This window comes from Cygnus atratus, chromosome 5 (genome assembly GCF_013377495.2).
Source record: "Cygnus atratus isolate AKBS03 ecotype Queensland, Australia chromosome 5, CAtr_DNAZoo_HiC_assembly, whole genome shotgun sequence".
Lineage (NCBI taxonomy): Eukaryota > Metazoa > Chordata > Aves > Anseriformes > Anatidae > Cygnus > Cygnus atratus.
Genome location: NC_066366.1, coordinates 35934997 through 35955283, shown reverse-complemented (window position 1 = coordinate 35955283; position 20287 = coordinate 35934997). Strand labels below are relative to the sequence as shown.

The following is a 20287-nucleotide window of genomic DNA, read 5'->3' as shown; positions in this document are numbered from 1 at the left end:
ATCACTACCATGATTGCTATATGTCAATGTCCTATTAATGGTATCACAGTAACAGCCATGCAGATAATAATGAATGAATTTTGTTAGAGTTGGACAAGCACAGAGATGTGATGGAATGAGAACGGGCTTCAATGTGTGACAATCCAACATCACACACCATCTCTACTGCCCTGAAAGACTGCTGTGACAGATGGAGCCCGAAGTCAGTCACAGACTATGCAAACTCCGTGGATATTCTATATACCATAGATGAAAATGGTGATTAATTACAATGTATTGGAAAGGGTGTAACCTGAGCATGACATAAATGGTATGGAATAAGGGGTGGATATATGTCCTGGTTTCAGCTAAGATAGAGTTAATTTTAACTCATTATTATGAATCTTTTTCATCTAAATAGCTCAGTCATCCAAAGTCACTTGCTACAACTCACCCTGCTCATTTTGCTGTGGCCTCCACAAGAAATTCCTAGCTGAGGATGCACACTTGAAAGTTACAGTTTTACATCATATTTTATAATGAAAGAGTCATTTTCTCAAAACAAAAAAAAATTTCATCTATTTGGAGAATACAGATGTGCACCAGTTAGCTGGATTTGAGCTATCTCAGGCTTGGCAGTTCCTGACAGTAGAAACGAGAAGTCATGACCACATCTCTGAATTCAGTGAGATAGCACAGGGGCAGCTGTTTGGTTGGAGAGAGGCTTTGTTGCCCACCCTTTGTGTCATGGCAGGACCATCTCTAAAATAAGTCAAAATCAAATCACTTTGTCTAACTGTGGGATTAATAAGATTTGTCAGGTCTCCGGCTAGTAATGCTTACAGTGACCCATGACTGATGACAGACTCAGCTACTGCCTTTAACTGTGAAGACGAAAATGGCCCTTTTTCTCTACTGGCCATTCATGTTTCTGAGAGAGGGAAAAGGTCCTTGGAGGGAATTCTCCTATCTTCACACTTGACAAGGGAATAATCCAACACTGCAATTCACATTGCAGATGTGCAATGGCACACTCTGACAATGTTGTCTCTTCTAAAATTAAATTCAGAAGTCTATTCAAGACATTGACTCATATTTGCCAGGATCTGGGAAGAAGGAGCCCCCCCCCGAAAAGGTCTGCAGAACAGGAGCCCTAGGCAGCTGGAGGGGACAGTGACAGCTCTGAATTGGCCTCATCTTCCTCAAGAACCATTTCTGAGTTTAGAAAAGTTGAGAAGTATTGAAAACAGCCCAGTCCAAGCAGTTTTAAAGCCAGCCCCTAACAGGGGCATGCAGCTAGCTCTGCTTGACCTGTAATCTTTCAATTCAATGGGTTAGGCAAGAATCCCCTCCCTTTTCTTGGGATGTAACCAAAGCACTGTAGAAATCCTTCTAGTTTTCACAGGACGTTTTTCCTTTGAGACAGCCTCTCACTTTCCCCTAGATTAGAGCCATAATCAAACCTGGCTGTATGCTCAGAGAGCTGCTAATTTCCAGGAGAGAAAGCTTGAGATTCTAACGATGCACAGTGGAGCCAATTTAAACACACTTAAACTCTCTTGCCAAGTTACATCATTGCAGTTTGTCAGGCACCAACTTTTTAAACTGCATCTACTGAGACCTTATTAGAATCATCCCAAGCCATTTCCTGCAGAGACGAACAAATTATATTAAATAGTTTGCCTTGAGCATTGAGACATGGGCTCCCAAAAACTGAATGGTGTTTGCATTTGACTTCCTTGTCAAAAAATCTGAGTGATTGCTTCAAATATGTGTAGTAATTTGTACTGTGTTTCCTCATAGAATAGCAAAGGACATAGCAGAAAAGGACATAAAGCAAGACCCAAGTATCTTTTTCTCCAGGGATTAATTCAGCCCTGCATGTGCTGGACTCTCAGAAGACTACAAAAGGTTGATGGGGCTGGAACTACTAAGCGGTTTCTGACCAGTTTAGAAAAAGAGACTTCTTCCCTCCTGAACAGAAACACACATTTCCTCATTTACAGTGGTTCCCTCCCCAGTGCAGAAAATTATTTTTTTTGGTCCATGATAACAGAGTAACGGAAGTCCAAGTAACAGAACAACAACTCAAACAAACAAACACACACATACAAAGGATCACTTGGGAAATAAAAATAAATAAAAAGTTCTTTTCGAATCTGAGAGGAATAAAGTCCATTTGTCTAAATGCAGGAGAAGAGAGGACAGGCTACATCCGTAGGAAATGAAAGTAAATTCTAATGGCCCTTCTCTGCCTTGTCTCAGGTTCAGAGACTGTGACCGACCAGCAATCCTACCCCCAAAGAGAGCACAAGTATGTGAATGCGCACATTAACTGCTAAAAAACACCTTTCTGATAAGGAGTACGAGAGCTCCCTCTTCTGCAAGTAAGCTCTCTCTGGCTCTTCCCTTCAGGTTTTAGAGATCAGAAATTTCTCATTTGGAGCCAATAGAGACTGCACACCTTGCAATCAAATCTGCATTGAGAGTTGGTGTCCATCCGTCATACAATCTCTACTCCCCAGTCTTTCACATTTCTTTTACAGGACAGTCTACTGATAAGAGCAGAAACAGCAATGCAAACAGAACACTAAAATGTGTCTGGTAAGGTCGCAGGGTTGCAAGCAGAAGTTCTGTGGTAAGCATGAATACAGAAGACTAATTTTTATTTTATGTAAAAACAAAAACAACAACAAAAAAACTTTGCTATATTCCAGGTGTGGAGGAATTCCCCCCATCCCCCTCCACCCGTATATCAATACAGGTATTGCTTAAAACAATCTGACTTTTTTCAGTCTGTGTGACTTGGGTTTCCTAGTTTTTCGTTTTGCCTATATTCTGTTTGACATGAGAACAAACCCTTTGATTCAGGAGGCAACCATATTAACCATACTAACCATACTAACCATATTCAGGAGGCAATCTAGGAAAAATACTATGCCTAAAAAGTTGCTGTGTTAACTGATAGTGGAAAAATGCCTAAAAAATTGGAAGGAGCAAAATAATTTATTTTCTCCACAATGGGTGGGACAGAACCTTTTCATTTAAATCTCAATGGGAAAATCTGAGTTAATCCTTAGGTGAAAACTGAAGTATCACTAACTTATAAAGAACAAGTGAAAACGAGTCATTAAGCAGTAGAAGAACGCATATATGAGTGCATTTTAGAGAGTGTTGAACTTAAAGCGTGGCCTTCCTGAGCTAGGTGGAGAGATGTTTGTGTTGAAAAGGAATTAGTCACAGTACTTAGCTTAAGGATAAAGGGTACCAGCATTGAAGCCAGTCACCAGAAAAGATGACATTGAAGATGCTGCTCTGTGGTAACATAGGAACAAATATAACCTATTCCATTGAATCTTCTATAACCCTTCGATAAGAAAGAACCCTGTGTCTGAGAAGCTATAACAACACCAGGTTTGTTTTTTTCCACCAGTTTCCCCTATACAGGGGAATGAAGGATGAATTCAGAACAGGTATGGAGGTCACAGCAGGTCTTTCCTCAAATCCAAAGGGAACAGACACCAGAAGGGGGGCCTGGCTCCAACATCTGCTGCTACTGAACCATTCCAGGATGGGTGAGAGGTGTGACAACCAACGTGCAACATATTGCCGACACAAAGCACCCCGGCCTCCACAAATTATGCAGCTGCATGCCCCACAAACACCAGGCATGCCTAGCGTAAAGGGTCTAAAGCAGCACAACCACTGCAGTATGCTCATCCCCATGGATGACTTTCTGCATCAGTTTCTATAACAAAGAAACACTATGCCCTGAATGATGTGGTTAAGCCCCACAAAATGAACTGAAGGCAGCTTTTAATCTTTCCCAAATAAGTCCTTCAGCAGTGCTTCATTCTCCTAAAGTATGCAGTTGATCTTTAATCCCAATTAAAGGAGGCTCCTTCAGAAACTGATTCAGTTTAAGATCTAGCAGAAGATCTGAATTTTCATTTTGCTATAGGTTTTTCAACTGAGACACTTTGAGAGGCATTCTCAGTAAAAGCATACCAAATATTCTTACAGAAGAGGAGTGTGGTAGCAAGTAGAGTACACCAAGTACACCACCACAGCTCTTATGATCTCTTCTTCTAGGCTTTACTGGCAAGGATGACCCTTTCCTCCCTTGCAGAATACACTCCGGAAGGGAAGGGCCTTAGCCAGAGTAGAAGAAAACATGGTCATTAATGCATGGGTGTGGTCTTTGTTTTATGGGCATTTTTTTTGGTTTTTCTTCCCCATCTGAATCCACTTCTCTCCCCTTGACTTGCTGTGCTTCCTCATTGTCTTTACTCTGCCCTAGCAGTGACTCTGAATCCTCAGACAGCTCACCCCAGACTGTTGGCCTCAGGAACATCTGTTTCACCATCACACCCATGCAGCTGCCATGCAGATCTCAGCATTTCCCCGCATACGCCTTGATGCTGGCATGTCCATTGCCAAGAGGTGGAAGCAGGGGCAAAACTCAATGGGCCATGCAGCGTCTGTTCCAGGGCATGCAGCAGATGGTCTGAGAACTCCACACAGGAGATGGGCTTTTGGACAGTGTAGCTGTGGCATGGAGAACACAGCCATAAGCACCCCTCTGACCACTGCTGCTTGGGGCCATGCCGTGCAGGCTGGGGCTGCCCTCAGCTACAAAGCTGTGGAATTCTCCTTTTACAGCTTGACTCAGTACTCTCACATCCACTGCTCTGCAGGCATTTCTGTTCAATGGGTCTGTCCCAGCCCACCCAGGCACATACAGGCCACTAATGCTGAACCATAGCCCATATGAGGCTGATCGCTACTCTCCTATCCAACATATAGGATATAAAATGGACAAAAAGCTCATGAGGTGTGAAACAGAAATGCTTCCTGAGCAAGTCTGATCTCGGAATTCCAGGTCTAGCAACCAGAATCTTTGGATTTGCAAGGAAACAGCATAGCTGCTCCTCCCCATCCCCACATCATCTCCCCAGTAACTTTTGTGACCCTGCAGAGCAGTTGTTAAGTGACCATTGAAGGGGAATGGTGCGCCAGCCTATAACAAGTTTTCTGTGCTCATTTTTTGAAGAGCAGACAGTCCCTCTGTCTGCATTGATAAATGCCTTGCAATTTGTCATATGGCTCAGGAATCAGTGTGGCTGTTTTTGGAAAATTGTTTCTATTGTCATAGATCAAGAATCACAGGTAAAACCATGGAAATACCTGTCACTCTACACATAATAGGTAATTACCCCCCTATTTCACAGGATTTCTGATCTCTTCAGCCAGCTGGTGGAAATGAAACAGGACTGAGTATTCTGGGTGTATTTATTATTATTTTTGAGCATAAACTAGGGACCAGGGAAGATGCCTTGGGTCATCAATAAAACTTGTGCTTAGGTGACTTAATCCCATGATTACTGTAGGTCAGCACACTGAACTCTGTTGGAAACTCTGTAGTGGTATGGCTACATGGGTGGCTTTAGCAGCTTCTTAAAGCTTGGCTTTGAAACTTAAATGCCCTTGGATAGACTTTCATGTCATTTCTTAAGTTTGTGAAATGTTTTCAAAACAACAACAAAAAAAAATCAGAATACATTACCCTAGGCAAAAGCTCTTTTGGTTATTAGTTGCCCTATGAACCCATTGCAAACATGTTCTACAGATGAGAATGAAGCTCAGATTACTTCCATAGTACAAGAATGTGCATTTGTTATCACTAAGATCTGAGTTCCTGCAGAAAAGTCATTAGTTTAGCCTTCATGCCAAGGCAGCAACCACAGGAAAGGCCATTACAAGACATCCTTGACATTTGTTTTTTTAGTAAGGAACCATGTGCAATATCAGCTATTTAGCACAGTGTTTTAACACAGCCTCAGGTCCACATCAAGCTGTAAGTTTATCACCCCAGCACAGAGGCACATAGTTAAGGTATACACAGATTTACAGCCACAATGCACAAAGGAGATAGCACAGCACTTCCCTTCTCTTGCGTCCATTTCCACCTTTTTGTCAGCCATACCTTTGCTTTCATCTGGAAGTGCTGTTCCTAGTTATGGACTCGCAGACCTAAAGCACACTCGATAAGCCTTCCTTCAGTCCACCAACATTGTGAAAAGCCAGGGCAGGCCCAGACAGTGGTCACAGAAAGACCATGACTGAAAAGCCTCCCCATCGTCCCACTTGCTATAGTTTTCTAGGATTTCTTTTACTGTATAGACATCAACATAGCTGATATCTACAGTTTGTAGGAGCTGATTCACATGCTGGCAGACTGAGATATGTGGCACAAGCTATGGCCAGATATGCTTGTTGGCATTGAAGCTGAATTACTGGCATGCCAGTTGAAAACACCCAGACTGATGAACTTAAATGATGGCAAAGGAGCTTTCCCTCCAGTCAGTCTCCCACACAGGATACAGCTACATTCTTTTCCACAGGAATTAAACGGTCAGTAAGAGGAAACAGTTCTATAAGCTACTTTAACAGAAGCGTGTGCACCATTAAGTGTGCCTACAGTACCTGGCTGGCAACACCCATATTTAAGACCAAGGTTCTCACCTAAGCTTCTTCCATGCTCAATGGAGGAAAAGATTACAAGCCAAGGTCACCTCCTCCTGTAATAATGACCCAGAGTTGTGCCATCCAGTTGGCTGTCTGGAGATGCGTACCTCTCCCTTTTAATTGTAAATGGAGCCCAGAGAAGGAGATTCTATTCCAACATCTATCTTTTAGATGATTAAAGTAAGAGGAGATGTCATTACCAGCAGTCCCTATCCAATTGCTTGGGCTTCCAGAGGAGGCCAGAGACTGAGAAAGATGTTCTCATTTTGTTAAAGTAGTTCTCACCTGGCTGATTACTCTTCCAAGGGCACATTTGACTTCTTTGTTCCTCAGACTGTAGATTATGGGGTTTAGCAGCGGAGTGAGGATCCCATAGAGCATGGAAACTATCCTATCCTGATCAGGTGAGTAGGCAGAAGAAGGCCGTACATACGTGCAAATAGTAGTCCCATAGAAAAGGCATACCACTGTCAAGTGAGAGCTGCAAGTGGAGAAAGCTTTGTGCCTGCTCTCAGCAGAGTTCATGCACAGGATAGCCAGAAGGATATAGACATATGAGACCAGAGTGACCACAAAGGCACTACTTCCAAGGACCCCAGCTACTGTAAGAATCACCAGTTCCCTACTGTAAGTAGGTAAGCAGGAGAGGGCCAGCACAGGTGGAATATCACAGTAATATTGGTCAACTTCATTAGAATCACAAAAAAAGAGTGTAAAAATCAAAGATGTGTGCAATAGAGAATTAAAAAATCCTACTACCCAGGTGCCAATGGCTAGGCGAGCACATAGTTTCATACTCACAATATTAACGTACTGCAGAGGTTGACATATGGCAACATAACGGTCATATGCCATCACAGCCAAGAGAAAAATCTCTGTGCCTACAACATCAATGAGGAAGAACAGCTGGAGTATGCAGCCACTGAATGAAATCACATTGTCCTCAGACAACAAGACCTCCAGCATCTTTGGCACAGTAATAGTGGGGCATAAGATATCCAGTAGGGATAAGTTGCCAAGGAAGAAGTACATGGGGTTGTGCAGACGAGTATCTGTGCTAATGGCAACAAAGACTGTGATGTTGCCTGCCATGGTGACCAAATAGATGATCAAAAACAGCACAAAGAGAAAAAAACGCACCTCTGGAGCATCAGAAAGGCCTATGAGAATAAATTCAGATACTGTTGATGTGTTGACCTTGTGCATTTTATCTTCCATTGTAGAAATGATTGCAGAGGTGTACCTGGAAAAAAGAAAGAACAAATAAAAAGAAAAAAAAGAAAAAAAGTTGTAACAGTCAAAATTTCACTTCCTTCTAAACAGTGTTTTTTTTTAATCTCTTTTGCAGTTCAAATACATTTGTAAGTTTGCATCACCACACTCAACATCTGAATTTTGCTCACATATATGTAAGATAAAAGGCAAAAAATAGTATTAAGCTTAACAGTGATTAATCAAAAAAATTTAAATCTTTGAGTGCAATTCATCTTCTCAGACTGGGGAGCTGAAAAGTTGAATACAAAGATACCTCCCCTCTGTGGTGACTAGCTTGGTTGAACATGGCTCCAAGCAACCCAACTGGGCTTTGAAAGCAGCTGTACTCTGAACAGGGGAGGGGTAGGAATCCAGATCTCTAAAAACCATTTCAATATAAACTTTATGATATTACCATCACCAAAGAAGTCTGGGTTACTAACAGAAACTAAAGACCTAATTTTTAAGTGAGTAATGCTATCACAGAGGAATTAAAACCCTGGTTATCAGCAGAAGGGATATACTCAGAATACATTTATTTTTTTCAGCTTTATCCAGTGGGATAAAAAAGGGATAGAACCCAGTATCTAATTAAAGATCTTCCTCTTCTCTATAAACTTTACCCATTAGGCTTTCACATCAATATTAATACTTTCAGGATCTGACTGGATGTGTTTTTTTTCTTTCTCCCAATTCAGCAAAGTTTAAGGAGATAGCGCATTGCTACATTAAACATAACTCATGGAAATAATTTACACAGTAGTTCTAGAGAGAGATAAAGCAAGGCACAGCACAAGTACCTCCTTACTTGCAAACTGAAGCACAATGATGAGATGGTGTGAATATCATAACACATTCTCATTCATAAGGGATACAGAGAAACAACTAAAATAGGAGACTGATACCCCATTTGAGATAGCCGTGGCTGTTGTCTCATTCTCATAGAAGCTTGCTTCCATCTTGAAAGGGACCAAGGTCAGAGCTTAAAACGCCATAAGAAATATTTAGGCCAGCATGAATAAAAGGCATACGGTATTTTAAATCAGAGCATCACTTGTTCTTAGAGTTGGGAGGTTATTCAGCTGAAACACAGTGGAAACACACAAATACTCACTGCAGCAAGGAATTAATTGCTGGTAATATACAGTGGTCTGTATCTCCAGGAAACGTCACTGTCCTTTTTCTTCCTTCTACATCTGATTAAAATATTTGCATGACAGAAGAAAAATGATTTCACTGTAGATTTAGGAACACCAATCTATCAAGGAAGTGATGAGTCTGAATTTAGCAGCACAGGCATATTCATACATAGAATCACAGAATGGTTTGAGTTGGAAGAGAACTTTAAAGATCATCTGCAAGCACTGGCAAAAATGATAGCCCGACTACAAAAGTAAGTCTCTTTTTCAATGAGGTTTTATAAATACGTGCTGAGGATGTATCTGGGGACAAGTGTCTCTGAAGTTTTCTTGGATGCTTCCTTTAGTGCATATGAGGCTCTTTCAGAGTGTTGTCAAGAGTCAAGGGGAGTTAGAAATGTGATAAACCAATTTTCTCCCTGAATCCTCTGATTCCCATGACCTTCATGTTGTAGAACCTTCCCCTAGAGCTGTGGTTTGATACTTGAGTCTACTCAGGAAGAGGAATAGATGGCATCATTTTCTCTGGGTCCTACCAGGTGTCATTTCAGATTATTGAAGTTTTACATATCACAAGGGTCCAGTGTTCTGATTTTTTAAGTTATAGTACTGCCTTAAAGAGACTTGATCACAAACTGTTTTCAAATTAACTTGTCTTGATCTGATGCCTGAAATCTCACCTACACATACAAAGGTCAAAATAAATTTGGCAACAGCTCCTCTGCAGAAAAGTATACCTTAAAAGTGGTAACACACATTCAGGGTTTCTTTGTAGGGTAGAGAGGAGAACCTAAATGACAGCAGTGGAGCAGCTGTGAAGCACTGCAAGGCAGCTATCACAGCACCATGTGCCAGCACAAACACCCTCCATGTGGATTTTATGGGCCATCTCTGATTCCTGTATGGGCGCAACCTTTTAACTATAGCCCCTACAGAAACGACTTAAGATAGACTTGTGAAAGCCATGCACTAGTTGAAACAGATGTGTACCCTGGTTTAAGAATGAACATAAGTTACCAGCATTACCTTGGAGAGCAAAAAAAGAATTTCCCTCTTGTTCCAGAAAGCATCCGTGCATTCAGTTATTGAAGCACCACTTTCCATGTAATGTACGGAGTGGTTTACCTGTTTCTTTTCCAGCATTACCTGCCCATAACTTCTACAATGTTAACATGAATGATATTGTTTGTCAATCATTCTTAAAGCCTGTTCACAATCTTTGCAGCGTGGGACTCATACATAGGAATCTTAATTTTGTACATCACAAGATAAAAAGGAGCTCTCCAAGGATTACAAGCCACAGGCCTGTCCTGCAATGGTTGTATAGACCTTTGGCTGGAAGAAGTTTGTGTTGTCCCAGTCTGTCTCTGTGTACTGCAGTCAGCCCTAGGATCATCAGACATCATACTTCTGGTGAAGTTTTGCAACAAAGAATGGAGATAATCATTTTGTAATAAACCCAGAGGTTGGCAATACATACACCGAAGATCAATTGCATCCATACCTATGAGCAGAACTAGAACTGCACCCTTTCATCCTCCTAAACTGGCGTAATGCCACTTCCACTAACTGAAAGCTCTTTGCAGGTACCCATCTTTCTGTCGAAGAGCCACTGGAGGGCGATATTGCAATGCAAAATCTAGGCCCGGTACAGGGCTCCAAAGACCATTGTTGTACCACCAGTCAAGCGATGACGTGTCAGTACTGGCCACAAAAAAGGGGCCTCCTACCTAAGTGTGGGCTATTTACTACTTCCTGGTATTTAAAATCTCAGACCTCATGTTTAAAGTCCAGTGTTGATAATCAATCCTTAGTACAACATTGTCTGATATTCTGCTCAACTATTCTTTGCAAGCCACCAGAATGATGTACATGTGGTAGCCTGCTACCTCACCAAAAGGCAGACTTGTAAAAAGCAGTGGTGTAAGTACTGTGTATAAGTATATACCCCTTTAAGGAGAGTTTCACATCATATCTGAAACACTTTTTTTTAGCATGGATGCATTGGCCCATCTAAGTGGCAGTCAACCAGCACCATCAAGAGCACTTTGGGCTCCTGGCTCAATTCCACACCTGGTCCTCAGCTGTGCTGCTCATGCTACTGCAGGGATACTCTTAGTTGAATTAGGTTATTAGAAGTAGAAGCACAGGACAGTATGTGAGCTATGCTATTAACCTACTCTGATCAGGCTTTCCATTTAGTGAGGTCATTTGTGATCTTGTTAGCCCAAGACTACAAATAACTAGGCTAGCAAATATGATACTACTGACCCCCAAGATTATAGTGGCATGTGTAGTTCACAGGCACTATCAGGTACCACATGCTAATGCAGTCTTTAAGCTCTCAAGAAAGCCATCAGCAATTACCAAGAGATTCCTTAGCCATGCCTGTGTCATAAAATTATTTTAGTCAGCTTTATTTGCCATATGCTTACCAAGGCCTAGTGAATTTTACATAAATGTTTTGTAAGACTAGCCTTACTAGCCTCTGCATAAACTGGACACTGAAATATTCAGTACATGGGCAGTAATTGCAGCAACTCTGAAATATTGCTCAGGGAAAAAAATAGGCCTTATGATCAAATGCCTATACATGACAGTGCTTGTAGAAAAGGTGTTATTCTGCCTCAAGGTAAAAATCAATTTTCCCAGGTAGTTTTCCTCACCTTCTAATGCCTCAAAGCAGTCTGGAGATACTTGGATGGTGTAACTCCCCCGGACATTACTGTAGCATATACCTAAAATGCTGGTTATATGTAGTACAGTGGAAACTCTTTATTATGAATCTTTTTCATGGCAGGACTGCCCCTAAGATAAGTCAAAATCAAATCATTTTGTCTAACTGTGGGATTAATAAGATTTGTCAGGTCTCCTGCTAGTAATGCTTACAGTGACCCAAGACTGATGACAGACTCAGCTACTGCCTTTAACTGTGAAGACGAAAATGGCCCTTTTTCTCTACTGGCCATTCATGTTTCTGAGAGAGGGAAAAGGTCCTTGGAGGGAATTCTCCTATCTTCACACTTGACAAGGGAATAATCCAACACTGCAATTCACATTGCAGATGTGCAATGGCACACTCTGACAATGTTGTCTCTTCTAAAATTAAATTCAGAAGTCTATTCAAGACATTGACTCATATTTGCCAGGATCTGGGAAGAAGGAGCCCCCCCCCGAAAAGGTCTGCAGAACAGGAGCCCTAGGCAGCTGGAGGGGACAGTGACAGCTCTGAATTGGCCTCATCTTCCTCAAGAACCATTTCTGAGTTTAGAAAAGTTGAGAAGTATTGAAAACAGCCCAGTCCAAGCAGTTTTAAAGCCAGCCCCTAACAGGGGCATGCAGCTAGCTCTGCTTGACCTGTAATCTTTCAATTCAATGGGTTAGGCAAGAATCCCCTCCCTTTTCTTGGGATGTAACCAAAGCACTGTAGAAATCCTTCTAGTTTTCACAGGACGTTTTTCCTTTGAGACAGCCTCTCACTTTCCCCTAGATTAGAGCCATAATCAAACCTGGCTGTATGCTCAGAGAGCTGCTAATTTCCAGGAGAGAAAGCTTGAGATTCTAACGATGCACAGTGGAGCCAATTTAAACACACTTAAACTCTCTTGCCAAGTTACATCATTGCAGTTTGTCAGGCACCAACTTTTTAAACTGCATCTACTGAGACCTTATTAGAATCATCCCAAGCCATTTCCTGCAGAGACGAACAAATTATATTAAATAGTTTGCCTTGAGTATTGAGACACGGGCTCCCAAAAACTGAATGGTGTTTGCATTTGACTTCCTTGTCAAAAAATCTGAGTGATTGCTTCAAATATGTGTAGTAATTTGTACTGTGTTTCCTCATAGAATAGCAAAGGACATAGCAGAAATTTCCCCTAGAGGAAATGTGGAGCCTAAAAAAAAGAAAAAAAAAGTAGGAAATTACAGTTTGACAAATACAGATTAAAGAAACAACTGAAATTCAGCACTGGTTCTAATAGTACATTATCATCTGTCAAAAATTGTTAGTCTGCCACTAAGAGTTATCAGCCTGATGTGCATCTTTTACACAGTCCCTCCCTTCTGCCTACCAGCATAAACATTTCTTCTTCATGGGACATACCTTACCACAGAAAAAAAAAGGCAATTGGAAATCCTGTGCTGAACTCAAATGTTTGTTGACACAGTCTATGGAACAGACTAGCTCATACGAAGAAAACTTTTACTGGAAAATAGTTGAAATGTGTCAGCATATGTCCCGTAAGAGGTCCAGGTGCCACAGCTTCCACAGACAAATGGCAAGGTCCTTTTCAGCTTTAAAATTCATGGGATTTGTTCCACAGCCTTATAACATGCCATGTGATGGAAAGATGGGATCAAACCTTCAATTTTCTCAAAGATCTCAGAAAGAGACTGAGACTAAACTAGAACAAACTAGAGACTGAACATGTATGTCTCAAAAATCTACCCACTTACCAGCCCAAGGGTCTCTCTCTCATCAAGCCCAATGTGTTAATGCTGCCTACTTTGGTCTGCACCCAAGATGTAGCAGGATAGAAACAGATTGCCTTAAGCAGTAGATTAACAATGGCACAAAATGGCCATGACTCCAACACAGCAGGATCCTGACAAATGCAGTGGGTGGCAAAGGAAGGTGGTTACTAAAAGAGCAGGTAGGGGAAGGAAGAGCCCCCTCCCAAAACCGGCAATTGTGCCCTTGTTCTCCTGTCTCCTCAGTATGAACAGTAAGTTCCAGCTCTTCAGGGCTGTCTCTTACCACAAGCTACAGAATCACAAATTCATGAAGTCTCTGAGGTTGGAAGAGACATCTTGAGATCATGCATTGCCCCTGCTCAAACAGGGTCAGGCAGAGCTGATTGCCCAGGACTGTGTCCAGGTAGGTTTTGAATATTCCCAAGGACATTCAAAGGATATACAAGCTGCCAGGGCAGCTTGTATCCCAAACTCTGCTCCATAATTACCCTTTAGTTCCATCAAGGCTCCCAAAGTGTAATTTCCTCTGCCATTTTCCCTACTGTACCAAAGTACAAGGGTGTCTCCATCCCATCTCTCCATCCGTATCAACCCACATACACCGACAAAGGCTGGTAACTAGCTATTTGGAGATAGAGGTCTCAGTCCCCTGTTCTAAAAAGACCTTTGGCACTACCAAATATATTCACGCAACATGAAAACACGCAGAGACACCACTCCGGCCTCATTATATTGCAGCACAGTTCAGACTAAAAGCTCAGGAGCAAGGGCAACCTGACTTGCTGCAAGGCCATCTTCACAGCCCAGGGATGAGGGAACCTACACAGGTGGGAGGTTGAACCGGCTGCTTCCAGCAACACCAGCAAAGTCTGTAGAGTGCGTGCCAAGATGTGGCTGAGCTGGCAGAGCAAGGCACACAGCTGCCCCCAAGCTTTTGGGGGAAGGAAGTGCTCTGCTGTGCGGGGGTGGGTTTGGCTACACACAAGGGTCCTGGCTTGGGATGGAGGAAGGGACAATGCAGTAAAAGGAGACATGCTGCAGCATGGTGGGGGGGTAGAAGGCATGTGTCTAATTGAAATAAGTGCCCTAAACTAGAGCAAGAAGTGTTGTTTAGGGCACTGCATAGTCAAACAGCTAGAGGTCTGGACTGGTGCTTGGCCTGGCTTTCACAGGCAGCAGCAAAGACTGAGCAGTGGTAACAGCAAGATATGTTGCACCAACCTGGGACTAGCACTTGCCTTGTTTCAGGCAATAACAGACAGTGAGGTGGTCAGAAACTGCAAAGAGAAAGCTATCTACACATCTTTAGCAGACACGTACAGGTTTGCAGGGGGTCATTTCTGCTCCTAGACTTCATCGTCATGGCCGTCCTGTGACTTGTCCCCAAAGTCCAGCTGAGACCCTTCAGTTTAACCATAGTACTGCCTGCTGCTATTTCAGTCTACTTTCACCCCCATGCAGATATGCAGACATCTTTCCCACAAGTCAGTCCTGGGAGATGATTACATTCCCAATTATTTTCAGTTGATAAATCTTGAGTACTTAAGATTGGTATGACAGAGAAATGCAGAAATACTTACAGATCGGCCACCTAAATTACCCCCCCCCCCTTCTCCCCCCCCCCCCCCCCCCCTTTTGCATTTGCCATAGTTCTTACTTTTTAAAAAAACACTCCTGGACTGACTTGTTTCACTGTAGCATCCAGTGGCAAGTTCAGCACTTAGCAATACTAGCACTGAGATGTAACCTGGAGTGGAGATACCAAATTTCTACACCTTTAGGGAGGCCAACAAACACTTCACAGGCTGAATTCACTGTAAGGTTGCATGGAATAGGGGCTGACGCTATATGCCATTAGAGCTTAAACCTAATTAGGTACCCCATAAATATCTAAGACTTGGTTTGTAAATAGATTAACAGATAACAGTAACAGCAAAGATAGCTTGTTATATCCCTTCCACCTCTTTGAGAGGAAGAACTCTCTCCCATATCAGTCCTCTCTGAACTGACCACCCAATCAATTCTTTTGCTTGTGTTCACCCAGAAAAGCACACAGGGCCACTCAGACAAATTCAAAGTCCATTAATCCTCCAGCAGCAAATTTAACCTACACAAGTCACTAGAGCCCTCTAGTGAGCACCACTAGAGTACTATTTAGACCAGGGATTTTATTAAAGGAAGCAGAGATTCAACAGAGCTAGGAAATGCCAGTGGAATACAGCACATTTGCCCTGAGACTGGGTGACTGCCTTCTGTATGTTACTGCTATTTCTGCCAATGACTTAAGTGATCTTGATCTATCAATGTTTTAAACTATGTTTACGTCTTCTCCATAGTTTGACTTTGATCCATCATTACACTTAGATCAAGAAGCCCTTCTAGTTTCAAAATGCCAGAGAAGTTTGGGGATCTGGTGTCTTATAACGTTAAAACACTTGGGGAAAACATACAGGAAGATTTCCTCACTGGATTTCCTCATTGCACATAAATGACCTATTTAACCAGGCTTCCTCTGATATTCTGATGAATATCAGAAAGAAAGAAACCAGCATCTTCAAAGAGTGATTTTTCCTGAGGATGGGGTGAATTATTTCCAGGAACTGCCTGTCTCTCTGTCCAGTAGTGGTGCTGAGGGAGCTTAATTCACTAGATCAGACTCAGTTGACAGTTGCTTACGCTTACTGGTAGACAGCACCAAATTTTGCACCTTCAAAATCCCTGGTTTGTTTTGTTTTGTTTTGTTTTCCCCTCTAAAGGTATCTTTTACTCTAAGAGACCTGGACCCTCCTCAGCACTGGAATGTGATGCTTCAGTGGAATGCCTAAATTTAGGTGGGGTGAATCCAATCCTAAATCTCAGTCACTCTAGCACAAACTTACTCTATTCTCTTCTTGGCAGATGGTAAACTTCTAATTTGTCATATAATTACTACCCTCCTAAAGGATTAAGTTTTCAGAAGGAGTACAGAAATTAATTACTGCAAGGTGGAGATTTCGCTTATTGAAGACAGCTCGCAAACTCCTAGTGTCTTTTTTTTTATTCTTCTTCCCCAAACACAGTTGCTGTCTCCACAGATAAAATGTTGGATTGTGGCAGTTTTTCCTTTTCATATTGTCCCCTGTAATATTTCAGTAACTTAATTGTGTGAAAGAATTATTACTATTTTCTGAAAAGTTAAAAAAAATGCATCCTTTTAAGTCTAGAAAATCCTACCACTGAAATCTCGGCCGCCTGTAGCAAACCTGTAAGAAGCATCGGTGCACGGCCCGTGCCTCTGGCACCGGGTGCCGACGCGTGGTAACAGCACCAGGCAGCCGGGAGTTTTTCTGCCAGGCGTGCTGCTCTGAATGTGCTGATTCCACCCAGTGAAACTGGTTAGATGGTTTCCGTTTTTCGACATTTGTTCTTAATATTTTTCAGATACAGATATAGATGTACACACATAAGTTGAAGAGCTTATATTTTGTAAATACTTTGCATGGTGATATTTATTGCTTACTGCAGCTGCTTGTTGATAATGTATGATCTTGTGTAATATTGCATTGCATCTTAATGTGGTGACAAAAAGATATCAGATGTATTCTGCTCAAATAGCTAAGTGTGAATCTACCTATAAGCTTCAGCAAGAGGGTGTTCCAAGTTATTCCAACTATGGATAAGTACATTGATTTATATCATCCAAAAATGTAGTGGAAGTGAGTCTATCTGACCTCATCATTCTAAGCTTCCTTTATGGTCAAAAAAAAAAAAAAAAAGTACTTCTCAAGTACTGTTCATCTTCTCTGAGAATAGACCTGGTCATACTCTACGATGCAAATCATATTTGTTAAGTAAAAAGATCAGATGTACAACGCCAATGAAGATGATTACTGCTGAGATCATAGACCTTACATCGCCAAAAGCTAAAGTGAAGAAAGCAAAAATGCACACCTTGTCCTTCAAACTGGGGGGTTCTAGTGACTGAAGGAATGTAAACATAGACCCATTACTTTCTGATGCGTTGTGAAGTATCGATTGTGTCAGGTATAGCCATCCTACTCGGTTGCACTAAAGGTCTTTCACACATAATACATACTAAGGTCAAAAAAAAAAAAAGACTAACTCTTGCTTCTGGTGGGAGGGAATTCAATATTTACACTGGTTAGTAGGTTAGTAGGAAACTTGGTTTTCCAGGCCTTGAATACTAGTGGTGAAATACCTGTTTCCCATTTGCAGTTTCTTCCTTATGATGAAAGACATTTGTGCACCACTTAATTCTGCTATAGCACTGGATTTCAACACAGGCAGAGTTGCTTGCTTTCCAAGTTGGGAAATAACCTCAAAGTTCATTTCAGAAATTCTGTTATGACACAAACATAAGCTGACGTGTAACTGCTTGTAAGTCTTTCTAGCAAGGAGCGGGTTACTTGCTAGATTTCCCTAAAGAACGTTGACCTCCTGATGCCTGCACTTACACATAAAAGTTCCATTGTTAACCTTATGCAAGCCCTTCTGCAGCTGCTTTTTATTTTTACAGTGCTGGGAGCTACTAAAACTAGAATAAGGCTATTCTGGGATTCCTAGCCTGTAATAATCTAGTTCCACTTTGTCCTGAAATGGCGCTTTGCTAAATTTAAGTCATTTTAAGAGTAAGTAGGCTTTGCCTCTGTTACTTCAGATAATTTGGAAAATGCCTGTAAGAAGCAGTCCCAAAACCAAGAAGCAGTCAGAATCAAGAGGCCTAAATCAGCCTCTGTGGATAGTATGGACTTCTTTTCCACACACCTAACTGTTTCAGAGCTGACATAGAGGAAATGATTCTTCTTTCACAAACAGTGGAAAGAGGAATCACCCAGGCTCCAGAACCCCTCTCTCACCAGGTTGGTGTGATAACAGCAGGCAATATCTTAAGATGGGATCTGAAACATTTTTGAACAGGTTGTAGTCACCTGCTGTGGCAGAGAATGGGTTGTGGTGATGAGAAGAGTTAATCCATTGTTACAAGAAACAGACAAACGTTATGGAAACAAACACAGAAAAGCAAAAGAAAGACAAAAGGAAAAGAAAAGACACTGACAAATACCACAGTTATTCAGATCTTTCTACTTTTTAGTTCAAGGAACAGAATGATCCGTGCCTGAAGAAGTTCATCGTGTTTCTTAATAAACAGTAGAAATGTTAGCACAAGTTCTGTTGCGTAATGGTGGTTCACTTTTTCCAATCAGTATTCAGAGGTTGCTCAATGATTCCCACTTGAGCAGATTCAGCGATTAAATGTTTTTTCTTTAGACTCTGCTTTATCCCACAGCATAAATCCTTTTCCATTGGAATTTCATCCCAAACATCTGAGCTCTGCCCAAGAAAAACCTAATTCACTCACTGCTTCACAAGGCTGAATGTATAATACCACCAAATCTTCTCTACTCAAGCCTGGTCCTCCTTACTTCTCTTTGAGGGTGCAGAAGAGGATGCTCTAATCACTATCAGAAACTGCAATTATAATTGCAAAGCACTGCGAAGAGCGACAACCTTAAAAATCTCTCATCTGTGCTGCAGCAGTGACAAATTCAGGGGTGGACTAAGGAGACCTAAAGCCCATAAAACAGACAACAGTATCAATGAAATCTACTGCTCTGAAGAAACCAATGTTAGGTAAATTCCTGAACTGGAACTAAACATCCTTCGGGTTTTAGATACTGCCCTACATGCTGAATTCCAACACTGTTCCCATATCCTGATCTGCCACTAGTCTGTAGGAAGGTAACTCCAGGTTTTCTGCACAGCCAGCTTGTCTCAGAAGAATCTGCAGCGCTGCCACAGTTTCCACATGGATGCCTTCACCTCATTATTCCTCAGGGTGTAGATGAGTGGGTTCATCACTGGGCAGAAGACAGTGTAGATCACACAGATATGCTTGTCGGAGGAAAAACTAGAGAAGGGCCGGAGGTAGATGAAAATGCAGGGTATAAAGAAAAGGGTGACGACCATCAAGTGTGAGGCACATGTGGAAAGTGCCTTCCAGTGCCCCTCAGTGAAGCGGACCCTGACTGTGACCAGGATGAACGTGTAAGATGTGACCAACACCAGGAAACAAACCAGGGATATTAAGCCACTGTTGGAGACCATGAGCCACTCAGTGACATAGACATCCATGCAGGCAAGCCGGATGACAGGAGGCACATCACAGAAGTAGTTGTCTATTGCATTGGGGCCACAGAAGGGGAGCTGGATTGTGAGTAGTGTCTGGACGATAGAGTGGAGGAAGCCCCCAGCCCAGCAGGCGAATACCAGGACCCAACATACCTGCCGGCTCATGATGGCTGTGTAGTGCAGGGGCTTGCAGATGGCAGTGTAGCGGTCATATGCCATCACTGTCAGGAGGAACATCTCTGTTGCCCCAACAAAGTGCAGAAAAAACAGCTGGGCTATACAGTCCTCAAAGGCAATGGTCTTCCTTTGTGAGAGCAGGTCCACCAGCATCCTGGGAGAGGTGACAGAGGTGCAACAGATATCTATGAAGGACAAGTTGCAGAGCAGAAAGTACATAGGTGAGGACAGCTTGGGGTCAGCTTTGACTGTCACAATAATGAGAAGGTTCCCCAGGAGAACCATGGCATAGGCCAGGAAAAAGAAGGCAAAGAAGAGGATTTGCAGCTCCCTTGTATCAGAAAGCCCAAGAAGGATAAATTCAGTCACCCTGGAGAAGTTTCCTAGTGTCATTGCATCAGGTTTCCACGGTGCAGGTGTGGGCACGAAGTCATGGGCTGGCCAGGAAGAGAAGGAGATGTGCTCCAAGGTTCATGGATGATGAGGGAAGGATGCATTACTCCTATTCTGCCTGCTACAGAAAGCAGAGTCACATCATGAATTACAGTGAGAGTTTGCAGAGAGTACTTGCTGCCTCTCATCTCCCGTCTTCCCACTCCCTTGTC

At 42.3% G+C, this 20287-nt stretch overlaps 2 protein-coding genes across 2 annotated transcripts; both read right to left on the bottom strand.

Annotated features, from left to right (window-relative positions):
- Positions 1 to 6768: 6768 nt before the first annotated feature.
- Positions 6769 to 19782, bottom strand: LOC118244416 (olfactory receptor 5F1-like). Its single transcript, XM_035539384.2, has 2 exons — positions 19659 to 19782; positions 6769 to 7750 (listed from the first exon to the last, which is right to left on the bottom strand). Exon 2 carries the CDS (start codon positions 7723 to 7725, stop codon positions 6769 to 6771), a length of 957 nt encoding a protein of 318 aa, XP_035395277.2. The 5' UTR covers positions 7726 to 7750; positions 19659 to 19782.
- Positions 17026 to 20075, bottom strand: LOC126913323 (olfactory receptor 1509-like). The gene is made up of 2 exons (XM_050711128.1): positions 19174 to 20075; positions 17026 to 17104 (listed from the first exon to the last, which is right to left on the bottom strand). The coding sequence occupies exons 1-2, from the start codon at positions 20073 to 20075 to the stop codon at positions 17026 to 17028; spliced, it is 981 nt and encodes a 326-aa protein (XP_050567085.1).
- Positions 20076 to 20287: the final 212 nt, after the last annotated feature.